This window comes from Chaetodon auriga, chromosome 13 (assembly GCF_051107435.1).
Source record: "Chaetodon auriga isolate fChaAug3 chromosome 13, fChaAug3.hap1, whole genome shotgun sequence".
Classification (NCBI taxonomy): Eukaryota; Metazoa; Chordata; class Actinopteri; order Chaetodontiformes; family Chaetodontidae; genus Chaetodon; species Chaetodon auriga.
In genome coordinates, this window is record NC_135086.1 from 24,242,152 (window position 1) to 24,261,027 (window position 18,876).

The 18,876-nt window shown below is 37.9% G+C and overlaps 6 protein-coding genes across 7 annotated transcripts; 3 read left to right on the forward strand and 3 right to left on the reverse strand.

The window, feature by feature from the left end:
• Nucleotides 1–518: 518 nt before the first annotated feature.
• On the reverse strand, nucleotides 519–8,180 carry LOC143330948 (gamma-crystallin M3-like). Of its 2 annotated transcripts, none has more exons than XM_076747735.1 (3): nucleotides 8,172–8,180; nucleotides 895–1,137; nucleotides 519–797 (listed from the first exon to the last, which is right to left on the reverse strand). In XM_076747735.1, the coding sequence occupies exons 1-3, from the start codon at nucleotides 8,178–8,180 to the stop codon at nucleotides 519–521; spliced, it is 531 nt and encodes a 176-aa protein (XP_076603850.1). The 2 variants fall into 2 exon arrangements, with proteins under 2 accessions (XP_076603850.1, XP_076603848.1); XM_076747733.1 differs by lacking the exon at nucleotides 8,172–8,180 and adding an exon at nucleotides 1,287–1,301.
• LOC143330947 (gamma-crystallin M3-like) lies at nucleotides 3,795–4,653 on the reverse strand. The gene is made up of 3 exons (XM_076747732.1): nucleotides 4,645–4,653; nucleotides 4,226–4,474; nucleotides 3,795–4,076 (listed from the first exon to the last, which is right to left on the reverse strand). The coding sequence occupies exons 1-3, from the start codon at nucleotides 4,651–4,653 to the stop codon at nucleotides 3,795–3,797; spliced, it is 540 nt and encodes a 179-aa protein (XP_076603847.1).
• Nucleotides 7,202–7,994, reverse strand: LOC143330765 (gamma-crystallin M3-like; the record flags this gene model as incomplete). Its single annotated transcript, XM_076747525.1, has 2 exons — nucleotides 7,202–7,477; nucleotides 7,749–7,994. Coding segments are annotated over 2 exons (522 nt in total), but the record flags the coding sequence as incomplete, so codon positions are not given.
• A 2,750-nt stretch (nucleotides 8,181–10,930) lies between the features above and the next one.
• Nucleotides 10,931–12,141, forward strand: LOC143330946 (gamma-crystallin M2-like). The gene is made up of 3 exons (XM_076747731.1): nucleotides 10,931–10,939; nucleotides 11,126–11,368; nucleotides 11,866–12,141. The coding sequence occupies exons 1-3, from the start codon at nucleotides 10,931–10,933 to the stop codon at nucleotides 12,139–12,141; spliced, it is 528 nt and encodes a 175-aa protein (XP_076603846.1).
• Nucleotides 12,142–13,969: 1,828 nt separating this feature from the next.
• LOC143330685 (gamma-crystallin S-1-like) lies at nucleotides 13,970–14,739 on the forward strand. The gene is made up of 3 exons (XM_076747410.1): nucleotides 13,970–13,978; nucleotides 14,148–14,390; nucleotides 14,467–14,739. Exons 1-3 carry the CDS (start codon nucleotides 13,970–13,972, stop codon nucleotides 14,737–14,739), a joined length of 525 nt encoding a protein of 174 aa, XP_076603525.1.
• A 1,766-nt stretch (nucleotides 14,740–16,505) lies between these two features.
• LOC143330481 (gamma-crystallin M2-like) lies at nucleotides 16,506–18,645 on the forward strand. The gene is made up of 3 exons (XM_076747109.1): nucleotides 16,506–16,514; nucleotides 17,028–17,270; nucleotides 18,373–18,645. Exons 1-3 carry the CDS (start codon nucleotides 16,506–16,508, stop codon nucleotides 18,643–18,645), a joined length of 525 nt encoding a protein of 174 aa, XP_076603224.1.
• Nucleotides 18,646–18,876: the final 231 nt, after the last annotated feature.

Consider the following 18,876-nt stretch of genomic DNA (forward strand, 5'->3'; position numbering starts at 1 on the left):
GGCTCTGACATAACGAACTATGTATTCAAAACTACTTTGAGCACTAATCTCGACCATTGTCTCAGAAGGCCACATTTTAGGGTCAAAGAGAACAAATATAAAGCAGTTAAATAAATATGGCCCTACATGACTTGAAATGATTTCTTACAAAATTATATACGGATGTGATCCTATTAACCTGACCAAGACACTTAATGATTGGAAGCAAACCACAAATACAAGAATTAAAAACTTTCTTTAATTTCATAGTCTGTATATTTTCTGGAAAAAGATGTACACTAAAGGGTGAATTGTGTGCAGCAGAGACAATCATTTAAATTGTAAAATCCCATCAAATTGGAAAGGTGCAGTGTTTATCAAGTGTTTTTTCTTAAATTGATAACAAGACTCTGGAAACAAATTGTAAAATCTTTATTTTCTATTATGCAGTTCATATATGAATGAAAGTTTACCATGTATAGACAAAATAGAAGAGTGGGTTACTTTATGGAATTTACTTAATGATATTTATTGAAAATTTAGTTGCAGGAATCCATGATACGCCTCATGCTCATGAACCTCATGCCACTCATGCCCATGTCCCTGAAGCTCCTGTACTCTCCGGGCCTCAGGTACATCATCTTGCCTCTGTAGTGGGGCTGCTCGTACATCAGCCACTGGCCGTCCATCACGTTGCAGGACATGCAGTCGGACATACGGTAGCGGTCCATGATGTTGTCGCAGTCTTCCATCAGCTCCTTCATCTGACCACCGAAGTTCTCCCTCTCATAGATCCTCATCCTGTAGGATCCTCTGTGCTGAAGAGAAAATATTCACAGCCCAAAAAAATGATCAGACAACCATTCAAATATGTCTGAAGGAAATACTATGTAGAGAATGAATATCCTTCTGTACCATGGGGATCATACGGCAAGACCTGATGCAGTCTGACATTCCCATCATGCTCATGTAGTCAGCGTACTCGCCCCTCCTCATGAAGTACTGGTTTCCCATGTAGTTGGGACGGTCGTAGACCATGAAGCAGCCGCTCTCCACCCTGCAGGAGTGGCACCTGCTCAGGTAGGAGGTCAGCTCAGGGCAGTCGCTGCTGGTCTCATAGTGGCGCCCCTGGAAGTTCCTGTCCTCGTAGAAGATGATCTGAAAACACAACAATGTTTCATAGCACCATTTTCACTGAGCTCTGAGAGGCTTTTTTAATGACTATCCAATCACAATTAATTTGAGCCTTCTAAATTTGAAATTGAAGTGGAATTGTTTTTTTGGATGGATGATTCCCCAGTACCTACCCTGCCCATGGTCATGGTTGTTTGGTTGTTCCTCGGGACTGAGCTGTGGCTGCTGTGTGTTTCTGTCAGTGGTAACCGTTACTTTTATACTTGCTCAATGTGAAAAAAGTATGTAGGGCTTCTATTGTGCAAATCCCTGACCCAGCAACATGTCATAGAAGCCTACTGAGCAGTCAGGGCGCTAAAGGGTTATTATCTCACACTGTACCACTCTGGTGGAAATGCATGTACTGTATACAGGCAGTATTGTTGTCTAACATAAAGAAAATAAAGAGAAGCTTCCAACCGTAATATGATAGTCATCTCTATCTTCCAAAGTGTGTTGGATATTTCACTTATCACATGATTAGAAATATGTCTCATTATTGTATAATTCAGCATCCATTTAAATAAAAATATCATGAAAAGTGTCAGTTGAATATTAAATTCTTCATTCTGGCAATGATGATGTCACTTCAACAACCTTGAACAGATACATACAAATGAGGAAATTCCACAAAGGCTGGACTGAGAATGGATGCATGGATTTATATATGATATTTTAGACTTCTTTTAGATACTGAACTTATATTATGTTGCCTCATTGTAGACATAACTGACCATTTCCCTTATTCGTTCTGTTTCTGTATGTTTGATAACTGCAGTTTATTCATGACTTAGTCCATTGAGTGTACTGTGGTTAAAAAAGTAGTTTGAGTTGCCTTAACCTAACCTAACTTTAGATGTCACAGATAAGAAGCAGCTATATGAATCTTTTTGCTAACAACCATTTATTTGATAGGGGTGCAAACAAACAAACAAACAAAGCAAAAAAAAAAAAAAATCCCAATTCATATGGGTCATTTTGCGAGGTGATGACAAATTTCGCTTTGTAATTTAGGTTTGGAGGATTTGTTTAAATAAATACTTTAATGTTTTTGTTCACAAAGGTTTTTTTTTTTTGTTTTTTTTTTGGATTGTAAGCTTAATGAATATGTGTATTTTACCAACTTGGAACCAGCTATTGGAACCCAATGTAGTCTGACATTTTGTAGAATTATTCAGATTTTTGTGTTAGTTGGTTTCAAAAGCACATTGGGGGCTACAAGGTTAAAGAATTTAATCTAGATATTAAGTATGGGACCATCTATGTTCTCATTACCACTTGCCGGTTCCTTTTTGTTAACATGAGGACTGGTTAGCTATCAGATGTTTTAACTAAAGATTTAAATGTTTGAATACACTTTTCAGTCATGTTTAGTGTCACTGTGAGTCATGATTGTAAAACCAAATATGGATGCTGGTGGGTTTATGGAGAGTTGTTGCCAACATGTTTCACTCACACTGTGGGCATGGTTTTATAATGGAATAGTGATGGAGATAAAGTAATGATGTATATTTCAAATGTTTGAATATGTTCCATAAGTGTACTCTGGTCTTGACACAAAATTAACACCATTGTCACCGAATTTATCATGTGCCCTCTTTTTCTATTTTTTTTTCAAGCCAGTGTTCATTCGTTTTGCCCAGAAGAGTAAAATGACTGAACATGCTCAAAAACACAGAAGTTACCGTTTTTCTCACCACTTCCCACTTTGTACTGTTCTCCATTTGGATCCTCATAGATAACTAAAAACGCGATTTATTGCTGTGCCTGCCCTAATTGTACTCATTCACTGTTAAAATTAAGTCACATTGCAGCTTTTACCTATTTGTTTTATTTTTTTATGTTTTCCATCTCAGGAGTTGATGGGTCGTAATGGAAAAGTACAGGAAAGCACATCGTTAATTAACATTAATGATGACTCTGTTCCATTAAAGGGTACGCTCATACTTTTATAAGTATGTCTTAAAACAACATTCACATTCCCATTTGTATGTTGAAACATTCTGTGCTTGCTGTGATCATTCATCCTATTCATACTGCCCATCAAGAAAGTGAAAATACTGTATTTACTTTGATGTCTCAGTGAACAAGCTAGCAAATTACCAGAGCTTTACAGCCATTGTTAGTATTGTCTGATTACTGGAATTTTGACACTTTAAGACGAAATAGTGACATGCTAGTAAAACACCGACATGTCTTCCTTTTGGGCTATATTTTATTTATTTGCTGTATTTCTTAGCACACAAACTGTATCGTATCATCTATGTATTACAGTGATTTCAGGAAACTTGTAGAAAATCATGCACAGTCATAGAGCTACCATTTGCATCCCTTAAAATTCATTTTAAAGTCACGTGCATCTTGTATGACACAACAGATCTAGTAGGGCAAAGAAGTCTTGACTTGTGGGATGCAGTTATTAAAACAGCAGCTTTCACTGCACTCCAAAACTGTCTTTTGACATACAGAAGCAGTTGCCTGTCGGTAATTCATGCAATTTTCTCTGTAATTTTGTCATAGTGTCCCAAATTTCCCTCTGGCTTACTGATTGATGTTTTGAAACTCAACATGAATGATGAATTAATCTCTTCTTTATTCATATTTATTGATTACATTTTAAAGTCTCAAGCCTGTTCAGTTCTCTAACAGGAGTCCATGATACGTCTGATGGATCCGATCCTCATGTCCATGGGACCCATTCCCATATCTCTCATGCTCCTGTACTCTCCGGGCCTCAGGTACATCATCCTGCCTCTGTAGTGGGGCTGCTCATACATCAGCCAGTGGCCGTCCATCACATGAGCTGACTGGCAGTCAGACATATGGTAACGATCTTGGATGGAGTCACAGTCGTCCATCACCTCAGACATCTGACCTCCAAAGTTCTCCTTCTCGTAAATCCGCATCCTGAATGGACCTCTGTGCTGTTAAATGGCATATGAAAAGACAGAAGGTTACTTAAGAATCCAAAATGGTTCTTCTGCACCCTGTTGGAGAGTTTTTCCATTAATCTTTTTGTATCTTTAACCTTACGCACATGACGGCCAATCATGAATCAGCACAAAATTCATACCATGGGGATCATGCGGCAGGAACGGATACAGTCACTCATGCTCATTCCCATTAGGCGCTGGTTGTCGGGATACTCTCCCCTCCTTGCCAGCATCTGGTGGCCCATGTAGTTTGGACGTTCGTAGACCATGAAGCAGCCGCTCTCCACCCTGCAGGAGTTGCAGCGGCTCAAATAGGAGGTCAGCTCAGCACAGTCACTGCTGGTCTCATAGGAGCGACCCTGGAAGTTCTTGTCCTCGTAGAAAATGATCTGAAAATAAAACAGTACATTTTAAAGCAATGTGACAAATAACAGTCTTAACGAATAGCTAGTGATCCGTAATATGTTTATATATATATATATGTATATATATGTGTGTGTGTGTGTGTGTGTGTAATGTATTTATCAACCTAAATTAGAACATGAAAATGGTCTCTTACTCTGCCCATTTTGGCGTTCAAGCCTATACTGATTGCACTGGTACTTTGCCCAGCCAAACTGTCTCTCACTTTTATACCCATCATGATAGCTAAATGATCTATGGAGCCATTGTTTTGAATATCTTACTCAGCAGCGTTCCATACAGGGCTATAATGTTTGTTAAATCGGTCTGTAAATGGTTATTATTCCAGACTGTATGCATCTGGTGCAGTGCCAACTGTAGCAGCTCTCCTATGGGGTACAGGTGGGTGACAGCAGCAAACGTAGCAGCTGGGACTCTTTGTGCTGTCAGTGTTAGGTATGTGGTGACAAGCACTTTGTTATATTCATATCATCAGTCTGAATACATAAAATGATGTCTGTTATCTTATTCTGAACTTCACTGAAGAACTCAACAGTTCACAGACAAGAATAATGACAAATGTAATCCTTTGACACTATTCAAGATAAATTAGGAGGTTTTATGAGAAAAAAACAAACAAACAAACTCAGGTTTAATATATAAAGTGGTAGCATTTATTGTAAAACAACCTTCTGTACAAAATTCTTCAAATCAGTCCACTTTGACTAGCTACAACAGTAAAATGCTTCTTACTCATTAAGCATTTTTCTGCACTCTTGTATTTTATGGTACTGAATTTTCTGTACAGATGTGAAGCACCTTGTAACTTTACTTTTGATACATTAAATCTAGTACAATTTCATGATCATACTTACCTACTTTTGCATAAGAAAGATAAGATAAGACTTTATTGATCCCACACTGGGGAAATTTAGTCATTACAGAAAGCCGTTACAAAAAGCAAGCACAGTGGCATAAAGAGGTAAAAAAAATCAAACTATATAAGTTCACAAGATACAGAATAGAAAAAACAACTATGTCTACGTACAATTGTACAGATTATTAAAAATAGTAAATACCAAAGAATCCTACTGCCATAATTTACTGCCAACATTTATATTGCATGGCTTTTATTTCTGTTTTTACATTGAGATATTGCTACTTTTACTTGCATAAAAGATCTGAATACTTCCTGCATCCATGATGTTCTTTTAGACTGTTATTTTGAATGATACGAATAAAGTAAAATATGGATTTATGGGTGTAAACACATAATCTCTCTGTCAGGTACAACAGATTTTCTACAGGTACACAATACATTTTATGTGACAACATTAAAACTAATATTTTGAAGAATCAGCATGTATTAATGTATTATGAATCTACAGCTCTTACTTACTTAGTACTGGCGATGATAACGTGATGCGATCTGAATGTGTGTTGTTTGTTGTAGAGTGTCTGTAATGTATAATCCAGAGGCTGAATGACCCCTGCTACTCTGATGTAGCATGGGTGTCCATCACCACAGGCAGTGAGAAAAGAAAAGATCCCATCCCAAGTATAAAAGATCCCAGGTACAAAATGCACAGCTCAGATAAGCAACTAAAACTGAAGCAATTACAAACTGAATAGTACATTATGAACAATTACTGTACACATAATGAACCATGAAGAAATGAAAGGAATTATGAAACATGATTTGTAGCATCAAAGTTTCTTGAGGCAAAACGAGTCACACAAGAAGTGAGCATAGACTAAATGTATTCACAGATACTGAAAACCTGTTTTAAAGGTGTAGTCCAATTTACTAGTGTACTTTTTTACAGGAGGGGGATGTATGAGAAGTGGGTTATAAGAGGGGTCAAAATCAAAGAAGCAGAGGCTGAACCTTTAGTCTCTAATGTGAATCAAGATTAAAACTGCTGGGTCACCCACGTCCTGACCACTGATCCCTAAACCCTCAGCGATAATGGCCTGATGACATCATTAGGGGATTATTATTTTAACACACTTCAGAAAACCCCTCCAGGCCCACAGAAGACAGTGCACAACTGTTTATACAGACTCGGGAGTAAACTGAACTTTATGTGTAAAATTGGTTGAGGTCCCCTTTAAGAGTTACCCTTTTTTTTTTTTTTGTGTGTGTGTGTGTGTAGAAGCGTCAGGGCAGCATGACTCCACAGGACTGTGTGTTCATATAAACCGCTCTGTAGTGAGATGAGCTCAACACTCAGCCATGTTTGGACATGTGTGCTGTTTAATATGCAGAAAGTTTATAAACTGTATGAAGTTCTAACAGAGTTCTAATAGAGAATATAGTTAAATAACTGTGACTTACACTTGTTATAGTGTGTATGGTAATCTGTTAGCTTTTGATCATTGCAGAATCCAATGATTCAGATGCATAGCATGTATGGTGATTTAAAAGATTTTCTTTGTATACAACCTCATAATACAGTATGCATATGTATCTTTCCTCTCCTTTATTTATGTGTCAATAGATTTTTTACATTAAACTTGTAATACTGCCATACAATGTGTGACTGAGCTGGGTGAACATGATGTACTAGCTCATTTTAAAGTCAGGTTTTGCAGATGTTACTCTCACAGGCACAAAAAAGCCAATCTTCTATTAGATATGAAATAACATGATGACAAGGTGACATTTGATTCCTCTTTTATTTATTTCGACAACACATTTCTTTTCCTCCGCTTCAACAGGAATCCATTATACGCCTGGCAGAGCTGAGCCTCATGCCACTGTATCCCATATCTCTCATGCTCCTGTACTCTCCGGGCCTCAGGTACATCATCCTGCCTCTGTAGTGGGGCTGCTCGTACATCAGCCAGTGGCCATCCATCACGTTGCAGGACTGGCAGTCGGACATACGGTAGCGGTCCTGGATGTTGTCGCAGTCATCCATCAGCTCGTGACTCTGGCCCTGGAAGTTCTCCCTCTCGAACATCCTCATCCTGTAAGAACCTCTGTGCTGTGATGAATACACAGAGGAAAGAATTTAGATTGCAGCTTTGCTTCTGTTAATGTTGTAAAATGTGTGTTTGTGAGTGTGCAATGCTATATTTGTAAGAATTTCAAGTCTTTCTCAATAGATACTGTCAAACCATTATTTTAACATGCAGCAGGAACATAAAAGAGACTGACTATTTTCAATCACTAACAGCTCTTACGTTACATTAAAGATTACCTGAATATGGATTCTCATTTATAATAATGCTTATCTTTTCAAAATCCTTGCATACCTGAGGAATTAAACGGCAGGATCGAATAGAGTCACTCATGCCAAAAGACATGTAGTCAGAATACTCTCCTCTCCTCAGGAAGTACTGGTTTCCCATGTAGTTGGGACGGTCGTAGACCATGAAGCAGCCGCTCTCCACCCTGCAAGAAGCACACCTGCTCAGGTAGGAGGACATGTCAGAGCAGTCGCTCATGCACTCATAGGAGCGCCCCTGGAAGTTCCTGTCCTCGTAGAAGATGATCTGTAGAGAACAAGAACAAAAAAGAGTACAAACTGAGGTGGAACAGGCCTTTTTCTTCTACAGATATATTTTTATAAACTTAAACTGATGACCCTCTCTTATTTGTCCCACTTGTTTACATTGTGTGTGCCGAGTTTCTCCAGCACAGAAAAGTGGCTGTTATCTGCTCTGCTCTCTACATACCTTGCCCATGTTTGATGATCTGTGTTTGTGGGAATCTGTCCAACAACCTGTGGCTGCCAGGCGGCTTTTATACTTTATACGTGCTGTAACAGGGTTTTGTTATTCAAATTATCTGGAAGCTGATGAATAAGCAGCTCTGCGATCGCTGTTAATTTCATTTGTGCCATCATGATCCAGAACAAAGGCAGGGAAAATGGGTGGAAGACACAAGGCAAGAGAGGAGGGAGAAGAACTGAGCTGCAGTTTTTACATTTCTCAGACTGAGGAAGATTAGTGACAAGAAAAATCTTTAATCACAATTTGAACTGTCTGAATTGATATGTTATTCTTGTTTGAATTTGTTGTTAAGTTCAGACAATGGATGGCTTAAGAATATTTCAAATAACTAAATAAGTCTATTTTATTACATTTGCTCCACATTTTTTCAGTGTTATATTTGAGATTCCCTGAAATGCACCTAAACCACAGTAAGTGGTAAGTAAGGCTGAAAAAGTCAGCTTTGAGCCCTGGCCTTTTTGAAAAGGGGTGGGGGTGGGGGGGGCTCTCTGCCTGGGCTGGTAGTCTATGACAGTCAGCATGTAAACATGTAACTCCTCTCTCTTTTCCCATGTTTCCTTTCACTCTTTACTGCCAATTATCTGAAAGGGAAAAATGTCACTTTGTGTGCACTGGCCTATAAATGATATATTTAGAGTGACTCAGTATCTGTTGGAACCAAAATTTGCAACAGCTTACAAAGGTTAGTATGATTAAGTTACTTCTGACTACTTTTTCAATGGTAGTTCTTATACGTCTTTTAAATCTTTCTATTTTTATGACAGGCCTTTTTCACAGCGGACACTTTGACTTGTCATTGCAGTTATTATTAACAGTAACAGTGGCTCTGTTCTATTCAAATGTACCACTGAGCCATGGCAGCGTGCCAGCATGAGCAATCCCTGGACCCTGAAACTGAAGTAGCTAAGTGGAATTTAACCTAATTAATTTGTATATTTTCTACATTTGTTTTTTCCTACTGTGACATTCAAAGTGTTTTTGGTGAAAAAGACCTGTTGCTGTGCACAGTATGTATGATTAGATGGATGTCTCATTTCATTTGAACTGGCTATGGGTATTTTCAGTTTTGAAGGCCAGTTTGAAAACTCACAGGAAGTCAGCGTCAGTCTTTGTTTGATGCTGGTAGAAATGATAGTGGGCTGTGGGTTGCATTAGTTTTAGCTACTACACATCACCTCTTGAGCCCTGTTTCCACTTAAAATGAATTACTGGTGGGTCTATTTAATTCAGCATAAAACACAAGATCAACATCAATACAGTGTGAAAAGCTTTATTATTAGACTATGTTTGTGTTATATAAATTAAATAGCAACAGAGATATAGATAGAAGCACACTGAAGAAAGGTTATGGATTTATTATTAACTAGAAATATTCCAAATTGCAATTAAGTTTTACATTACGATATTTATTCAGATCCTAATTCCTAGAGTACATGCAGTGTTGTGTGTTTCATTTACACACAAATGTATAGGAAATTCAGCTATTCTTTTAAATTCATGATTTCAGGTCAGATATGTTTTGCCATTGGTTTAGAATGAACATGCCCTCCAATGAGACTCAAGTTAACAGGTTTAATGGGGTCCTTAAAAGACATTTTAACAAATATAATGGCGCATCCAAACCACAACTTCATGGAATCAAGTACGGACTTCTCTTACGATACACCCTTATATTCTCTTTGCTTGTCAACCGAGCAAAAGTCTATAGAAACAATAAATTCACTCAGACTTTCATGAATGAGACAAATAGACCTTTTCTCACGGCAGTCAAACAAGTTGTAACTAACAACATTACCCATGGCTGCACTCCACTTCGTGAGGCAATGATTAATGTTATTAGTTTCACCTGTATTTTCCCTGTTGTGAGTTCATTTCTAAGGAGGTGGCACTGCAGCTTGAACTGGGATTGAATTGTGTTTTTATAAAAATCACTTTTAGCAGGGAAAAGGATATTCAGTGTAATGAAACAGATTTAATTTCATTGTGTTTAAAATGTTTCTTTCACTCATTAAGACCTTGCGATGTCCTTTATGATGCGTCATGGCATTAAAGTTTCAAACAGAGATGAAAGAGCTAAAAAGACAGTGAAATTCTGTATTTTCTGTAATCTCTGATTTTGTTTGCATTGCATTTTACTATTGTTTAACTGACAATTTGTAACCAACAACTAACCTGCTGGTTGTCTGGATAAAATAGCACACTGGTGTATTGCTAGCACAACAAAGATGCTTAAGTACTGGAATTAAGTGAAATGTCACAGTTAGAAGATTCAGTGACGCCAACCAGTCAAAGATTGTAATGATCCTTGTCCTCACAATGATTTTCTGTATCTTATCCTGTAAAAAAAAAGTAAAATAAAGATAATTTACCAAATAATTTCCAGTTTGACATAAAAGAACTGCAGATAGGTATCAAATAACAAACAAGCAATTGCTTGATAGATCAGAACCCAATGAAAACAATATGCACAGTTAACATTAAGTATGGCTCTTGGCCTTTATAAGTTTTCCATGTCAGTTTTGGCAATTTTGTGATACGAGATCATGTGGACAAAGGGAAATCAAACTTGACCAAACCATTTTGCTGATATGCAAATCAAGCTAATTTAGATGACAAAAGCTTTCCCTCGTCTGCACATTCTGCATTTCGATATAAACCACAACACAGCTGCAGTGGGTGGGAGGCAAGCAGTATCATTAACAATGGGGAAGGTAAGGAGCAAACTCTGCTTTCTAAGCTTTTTTTTTTTCAAGATCTTTCAGACAATAACTCTAGTGCATGTAAACTGTCTTTTCTACTTTGCTGTCATTTTGATGGCAGCTAGGCACAAGATGAAATTGTTGTATTTGTTACAATATTGGAATGATAGTTTACCAGAATTTGTTTCTTCCATCCAGATTGTATTCTTTGAGGATAAGAATTTCCAAGGCCGATGCTATGAGTGCAGCACTGACTGCTCTGACCTGCGCTCTTACTTCAGTCGCTGCAACTCCATTAAGGTGGAGAGTGGCTGCTGGGTGCTGTACGAGCGTCCCAACTACACTGGCTACCAGTACGTCCTGAGCCCCGGGGAATACCCTGATCACCAGCAGTGGATGGGATTCAATGATAGCATCAAGTCATGTCGCTCTATCAAAAATGTAAGCTGAATAACCACGAGATGCTTTTTAGAACATATCAAACAGGCAGCAAAGCTTTGAATGTTTAGTAGAGATTTTCTTTATGTAATTTTAATGTCAATGCACCTGTTTCAGCTCACTATGTCATGGTATAAATTACGTAAAACAAGATAGTGATAGCTTGTCTGGGAAGTCAAATTTGGGGCTTTTTTTTTTTTGGTTACATTTCTGGGTTAATTTTTGCAGTGCCCAGCTCCTGTGAAATACCACAGAGTGCACCAACCAAGCAGTAATCAGTCAAAGGCCAACAGACAAAAAGGAGAGATAAAAGGCTCATGATTTGGCAGCAGAGTGCACATCAGTTATTGAAGGAAACTAGGAAAACAGCCAAGACACCCATTTGTAGATATGAGCTCAATATAAATGAAGTTAAAAAAACAAACAAGTCAAACCATAAACAATGTTTTTATTAAATACTAACATAATTTCATCAACTTTGATTCTTTAACTCTTTCAAGGTATATGGAAAGTCCTGGAAGATCAGATTCTATGACAAGCAGAATTTCGGAGGCCAAGCAGCAGAATGTGTTAAGGATTGCCCATCGGTTTACGAGGCCCTCAAGTTCCAGGAGTTTCACTCCTGTGTGGTGATGGATGGTGCATGGGTCCTCTATGAGCAGCCCAACTACCATGGACACCAGTACTTCCTGGAACGTGGCGAGTACCCCAGCTATACAGACTGGGGTGCCATTTCCCCTGCTGTGGGATCCTTCCGCATGATAACAGAGTTCTAGAACAGCAGTGGCCATGCAGGGTTCTGTAGCACCTAAAAGAGTAATATGAATGCTAAGACCACAGAAGTTTGAGAATTCTAAAGAAAATCAAGCTCCAGAACCTTGAGTTCCACAGCATGAGTGCATCAGTTCTAGAATACGTAAAGGGTTCCAAACCAACATTTTTTTCAAGTTCCATGGCCCTAATGCCACTGAATTTCCAGAATCTTGAGGGAGTTCTTGAACCCCTTAAGAAATTCAGAGTTCCAAAAGGTTAAGATTCAAAAACCTTTCAGCCTCCCTCTTGCTTTCTCCATTTGGACATCTACCCTTCTCCCCAGAACCCTGTGTTGCACTCAAATCAATAAAAGTCTTTCTTACCCATTACACTGGTGTTTATATTCTGTGTTACCAAGTTATCTGACATCTTGATCACTTTTAGTCTAAGCTCTTCTCATGTGCACCAATAAAATTGTCCAACACAAATTACATTTCAACACATACTGGTGTGAGATCATATTAAAGATTTGCAGACACAGTGATTATATAGCAAGAATCAGAAAAACATGACAAGTGTCAGATAAGTGAAAACATTAACATTAATCTACAAAAAGGCTACCATTAGACATTAATAGCTAAAACATTTCAACATCAACATATTGCCAGTTGGTGAGCCACAAAAATGTCTGTGCAGACCTTGATTTGGGATGTAGGTTGACTTCACAATGTCATAATTTCAGGTCAACAAACTTGCCTTTGTTTAAAGTTATTGTTCATGCACCACAGACCCTGTTTGTGATGACATTATCTTTAACTTTTCACTTTAATTCTTAATGAACAAGAAATAACATAGTCTTTTGCATAGACCCTTTGATTCATAGTGAATCATATTCCATAGTGATGTACATTGTGGTGCTTAGGGGTGTCAAATCCAGACTGACAATGTTGGCCTGTTCAACTGTGAGTAAGGATTAATTTTCAGCAACATTAAGACATACATGTGGTCTCCTGAACAGGTGGATTGCATTTATTACAGTGCAACTATTTTCTGACTAATCACCTTAAAAATTTGTCCCAGCAAGATCAAAACTTAACTTGATGAAACTTGATAACTTGATAAAACTATAAACAGAGGAATTAGAAGTCCCACTGCATGTTCATTCTGCAACGTATGTAACAGGAATAACAGAGATAGAAAGATTCAGGTGGGCTTTTTTTTCTTACTTCATTGAATATGAAAATCTAATTGAATACTTAAGTGGGCCTACCCATCATCCTGTCAACAGAACTATCATATCTGTATACAGCGCCAAACTACCCACAGAGCTTAATGGTCATGCAAGACAAAGAAATTAAAAAAACTAGAAATTGTGCCGGGTTCTGACACATACAAAGGAACTTAATTAACTTCTGTATAGAAAGCATTTGACTTTTTTTTTTTTTTTTTTTTTTTTTAAAGCTCCTAGAAATTTATTAAAACCAGAACTAAATAACAAGCTGAAGCTAATTAATGGGAAATTTTATTTTTTTGTCCTTAGATACATTTTTGTTACCATTGTCACCAGTAGCTTACATAAAATTGCATTAATAAAACACATTTATTGCAGGTCAACGCTTCAGATCGGTATGAATCGAGCAGTGACAGAGGTTTAGATACTTGGCACTGCTAAACAACCATTGTGTGTGGAAAGGCAATCCAGCGAGCAAGAACAATGGGCAGCATCTAGATGAATATTTGAATTGTAATAACTGTTACATGCACTGCTAACCATGCATTTGGCAGTATTGTCTCTGCCATGTATAAAAACTACTGCGTTTGTTACAGTGTCTAGTACTTTAAGCACCACAGATGGAGAAGGTGAGAATCAATTTTTCTAAAAGTGATTTTATACTTGCAGGAGATAATAACTCTAAATTTTGTGCAGAAACACAGATGTTAGATGTTTTGTCAATGAAAATGAAAATATGTGCACACACACTTGCAAATAAAAGACTTTTTTATTTACATACTCCTCTATTCTTTTCAGATTTTGTTCTACGAAGACCGGGACTTCCATGGAAAGTCCTACGACTGCAAAGGGGACTCAGCTGACCTGCATGGCTACATCCGCCGATGCAACTCGATCAAGGTAGAAGGTGGCTGGTGGGTTCTGTACGAGCGTAACAACTATATGGGCTACCAGTATGTCATTGGTCCAGGGGAGTACAATGACTACTGCTACTGGATGGGCTTCAATGACTGCGTCAGATCCTGCAGGATCATTAAAAATGTAAGCCATCAAACAAAAAATAAACACACTTTATTCCTCAAACATCAGATTGAACATATATTTGTTTTTGTTTCAGACCAAGGGGCCATACAAGCTGATGCTGTTTGACCGGCCAAACTTTGCTGGCAAATCTATGGAGTTGACAGAAAACACAAAGTCTCTCCAAGAGAAATGGCTCAGACATGAAGTCCAGTCCTGCAAGGTCCTGGAGGGCTCCTGGGTTTTCTTTGAACATCCCAACTTCTGTGGTCGCCAGTACCTGCTGGAGAAAGGAGAGTATCGACACCACTCAGAGTGGGGAGCTCTGAAAGCAACTGTGGCCTCCATCAGAAGAATCATGCAGCTGTGAAATTCAACCACTTAAAGTTTCTTGTAATGTAATGCATTGCAATAAATTTATTTGATGCTAATGTTTCTTTCTGCCAGTGTCAAGATTAATTTAAAGCCTTCTCTTATTACAGAATAGAAATAAATGACTGAATAATGGAACTACTCTGTTGCTCATGAAGTTGGAATAAAATATTTTTTTGTGACAATGTGATTTATTCTTGACAGATAAAGTGTATATCTTGATAATGTACATAATGATTACTTTACATAATGTAATCATTCCACCTGATCAAAAGTGATGACCGATGCATTTAAATAGGAACAATCAGAGGATTTTGTCTGAAAACAAAATTATTCCAACTTTATGGGCAACAGTGTACAGCCAATTATTTATTTTTCTAATACATATAGAGTATGGTATATCATACATATCACCACAAGTGATGTTCAAGCCCTCAGTAAAGATTAAAAGAAAATCCACATCCAGTTTCAGCTAAGCTAAAATGTTTTTGTTGAAATTGTTTTAGAATAGTGTTGAGTCATTCACATTATGACACATCCATTTAGGATACATCAGCTTGTGATGCTTTTGAACTGTATTGCATTATACTGAGGGTGGTTTCTAATGTTTAGTATACCCTCACTAATATAAATGTTGTAGTAATTACAGAGCAGTGGGGTTTCCTGATCATTAGGGGCCTCTGTATGATCACAGTTTTTATCACAGTGAAAGTCAGTGAACGCCTATATAAACACAAACAATGAAGCACTTGACAATGCTTCTATACTTTCTTGGTCTGAATCATGTCATTTACTTTAAATAACAGCAATTCTGTTATGCTCTCCTGAGATGGACACAACTTCCCTTATACGAATAAATGAAAGGAAACAAATGAAATTATATCTCACCTACAACAAATCAGTACAAAAACTTAGAAGTTTAACAAATCTTCAGAAAGCAAAGGGATTCCTTCCACAGCCAGTTAATTGATTAATCATTTGGCCTATGAAATTAAAATGACTTCAAATGGCTTCTTTTGTCTGACCAACAGTGCAAAATGCAGAAATGTTCAGGTTACTGTAATGAAAGAGGAAAAAAAAGGCAGCAAATCCTCTCACTTGAGAGAATGAAAATACGAATTGTTTTCCACACTTGCTTGAAAAATTACAATGAATATTTTCTCAAGATAGTTGTTGATTCATTTTATGATTGACTGATGAACTAATGCACCAATCGTTTAAGCATTAATTTTATGTCAAGTAGGACAACTTCCAGTCATTTGAGTAATGAATCATGGTGTTCCATGACTACAAGCACATTCAGTGGCTGATAGAGAATTTTTTCTATGTCCTTCCATCCACCAGGTCTTTCAGAGCTTGTCCGAGAGCAGTCAGCTGACTGTGCGTGGATGTAAACTGCGGGTGGAACATGACAGTCTGAATACACTTGTACTCTATACCACAGATGTTACAGCCACAGTGCTATGTGGCCACAAGCCAAGTTCACTTCATCAGTGTCAGTACCAGCTTGAGAGGAGACAATTTAATTGGATCGATAAATAGTTTCTGGAATCAGGCATTGACAGATCAAAAGGTCAGCTGTTGCAATAGTGAGTAAACACGGTATAAAGCTGAGCATTTTTAAAACAATTGCAGCATCAGCCATTGTGCAGATATAAATGCTGAGGCAATTAAAATGACAATGATGGCCCTGGCAGTGCATTTTAGTGTGCCCACATACACTGCATATATAAATCTGGACCAGGCCTGTAGGCAATATTGTCTATGTCAAAGGTGGGATTAACAAACACTTATCAAAAATTGGTGTGAGGCCCAAACATGGACCATGTGGGAAAGGTAGGCAGACAAGCAGATAATGCTTGAGACCAACTGTCTGCGTTATTTGATTTGTTAGACGAGGCCAAACCTCCAGCATCAGTTGTTGTATAAACAATGACTTTACCCTTTACCCTGACAAGTAGCAATCAAGTTATTCTTTTTCCTACAAGTGTTTGAGACTTGATCTCCTCAGACTCAAGTTGTGCTTGACATTCCTCCATTTGTTGGGTTGTTTCATAGATTGTGCGATCATCAGCTGTCCAATTTCCTTTTTTTCCTTCCTTTTTTTTTAAAATTTGTTCTCTGTGTTGCATGCTTGCATGCTAGGTGACTGCTATTTACCAAGTACTGAGTTGAATTTTAGATGTTATACAATTCAGAAATGTGTCCAGAGTTAGCATATACAAAGGTATTATATGATGTGATATATCATATACATTGGTTTAAAATTTCCACTGCCCTCTCCAGATCGTGTTTTATGAAGACAAAGGCTTCCAAGGTCGCTACTATGAGTGTCACAGTGACTGTCCAGAGCTCAACACCCACTTCAGCCGCTGCAACTCTATTCGTGTGGAGAGTGGGGCCTGGGTCCTGTATGAGAGGCCCAACTACCTGGGCTACCAGTACATTTTGACCAGGGGGGAGTATCCTGATTACCAGCGCTGGATGGGCTATAATGACAGCATCAGGTCCTGCCGGATCATACGAAACGTGAGTTCCTTCAGAAAACATGACAATGAGAAGCTTTACAGTAAGTGCTGGCAAGTATGATGTACTTCAGTAATTCAATATGAATAATGATTGAGTTCTGGCACTCTGGAAATTCCATTTATATACTTCTAATTTGAAACAGCAAATGTATGTTGAGGAATGTACCATGTGTTTTCCAACAAAATCTGCTCTTGCAAATCATGTTTAGGCATTCAGTCCTTAGTTTCGGTTAGGGACAGATTCCGGTCTATATTAATATTGAAAAAGTTAAAACATTATTATTATTATTATTATTATTATTATTATTATTATTATTATTATTATTATTATTAACATTTCATTGAAACCATGATCTTTGCATAAAACTTAAACAAAGTGCTTTTGCTGGCTAAACTTGACCACACACAGGACTCAACCTCCAGTCTCCTTGAAGTTCAGGGTCATGTCACAGTCATATCATATTGGATATGATGAATTTATGACTCATGTCAACTTCTGAGTAATTATGACTTCTGGGAAAGTAAGAAATTTTGAAAGCTCCAATATATCCAACTTGGAACTTCATAATATAGAAGTGTGTGAAAGTCAAGCAACATGGACACCTAGGGTCAGCCAAAGTGTCTTGTTCAATGTGATTACATCTCAATTAAATAAAATGATTTAATTGATATTGTGTTATATAGTTAATGCACACCATTTTTAACTCTGCAGCCATCCTGTCTTGTAATGTGAACACTTGCATCCCACATGACATGAACGTGGCATAAAATCCTGTGTTTTGTGTTGTATGTCCAGCTATCCACCCCTACCACCTCCTGCTGCACACAACACAAATTAATAGTATATTTATGTAATTTCTAGAAGACAAGGTTGGATATTTAATGAAAATACATTGGAATGAGAAAAAAAGATACATTTGGAACCTTATCTTCAGTTGCAATGTAAAACAAATACTCAAAACTAACAACATATATACTATATAACAACATATAGCATCAACAATATTCAAAGCATATTGTATATTTTCTGGACTTGTGCCATCTTAGCTGCTGGGTCATCTCTTGTGCAGAGATTAACAGAACTCCCGGGCTTTGTCTCGCAGACTTATGGTGTGTTTAGGATTCGTGTCTACGAGCGTCCTGATTTCAGTGGTCAGATGTTGGAGAGCACTGAAGATTTGAGCAACCTGCCCGACCAGTGGCACTTCCGCGAGGTTCACTCTGCCCAGGTGCAGGATGGTGCCTGGGTCTTCTACGAGCTTCCCAACTACCGTGGACGCCAGTACCTGCTGGAGAGAGGAGAGTACCGCCGCTTCACAGAGTGGGCAGCCGTGAACCCCAACGTTGGCTCTTTCCGCCGCGTCCACAGCTTTTAGACTGTTATTCTTAAAATTCATGTTTTACATAACTGTTCTTTGGAAATTTAATAAAAAAGGATTGTGCTCAGTGTACTCATTCCTCCATGTTCTGTTTTGCTGATAATAAGAGATGGTATAAATTACAAGGAAATTCTGAGGCAATTAAAATAAGTGGGCAACATGAAGTCTGAGTCTTTCCCAGATTGATCACATTCAATAGACTGCAGAACCTCATTTCCAATACTGGAC

Coding starts and splice junctions, on each gene's coding strand:
- LOC143330948 (XM_076747733.1), bottom strand. Junction 798..894: donor CTTGCCGTATGATCCCCATG/GTACAGAAGGAT, acceptor TTTTCTCTTCAG/CACAGAGGATCCTACAGGAT.
- LOC143330947 (XM_076747732.1), bottom strand. Junction 4,077..4,225: donor CCTGCCGCATGATCCCCATG/GTATGAATTTTG, acceptor GCCATTTAACAG/CACAGAGGTCCATTCAGGAT.
- LOC143330946 (XM_076747731.1), top strand. Junction 11,369..11,865: donor CATGTCGCTCTATCAAAAAT/GTAAGCTGAATA, acceptor AACTCTTTCAAG/GTATATGGAAAGTCCTGGAA.
- LOC143330685 (XM_076747410.1), top strand. Junction 14,391..14,466: donor CCTGCAGGATCATTAAAAAT/GTAAGCCATCAA, acceptor TTTTTGTTTCAG/ACCAAGGGGCCATACAAGCT.
- LOC143330481 (XM_076747109.1), top strand. Junction 17,271..18,372: donor CCTGCCGGATCATACGAAAC/GTGAGTTCCTTC, acceptor TTTGTCTCGCAG/ACTTATGGTGTGTTTAGGAT.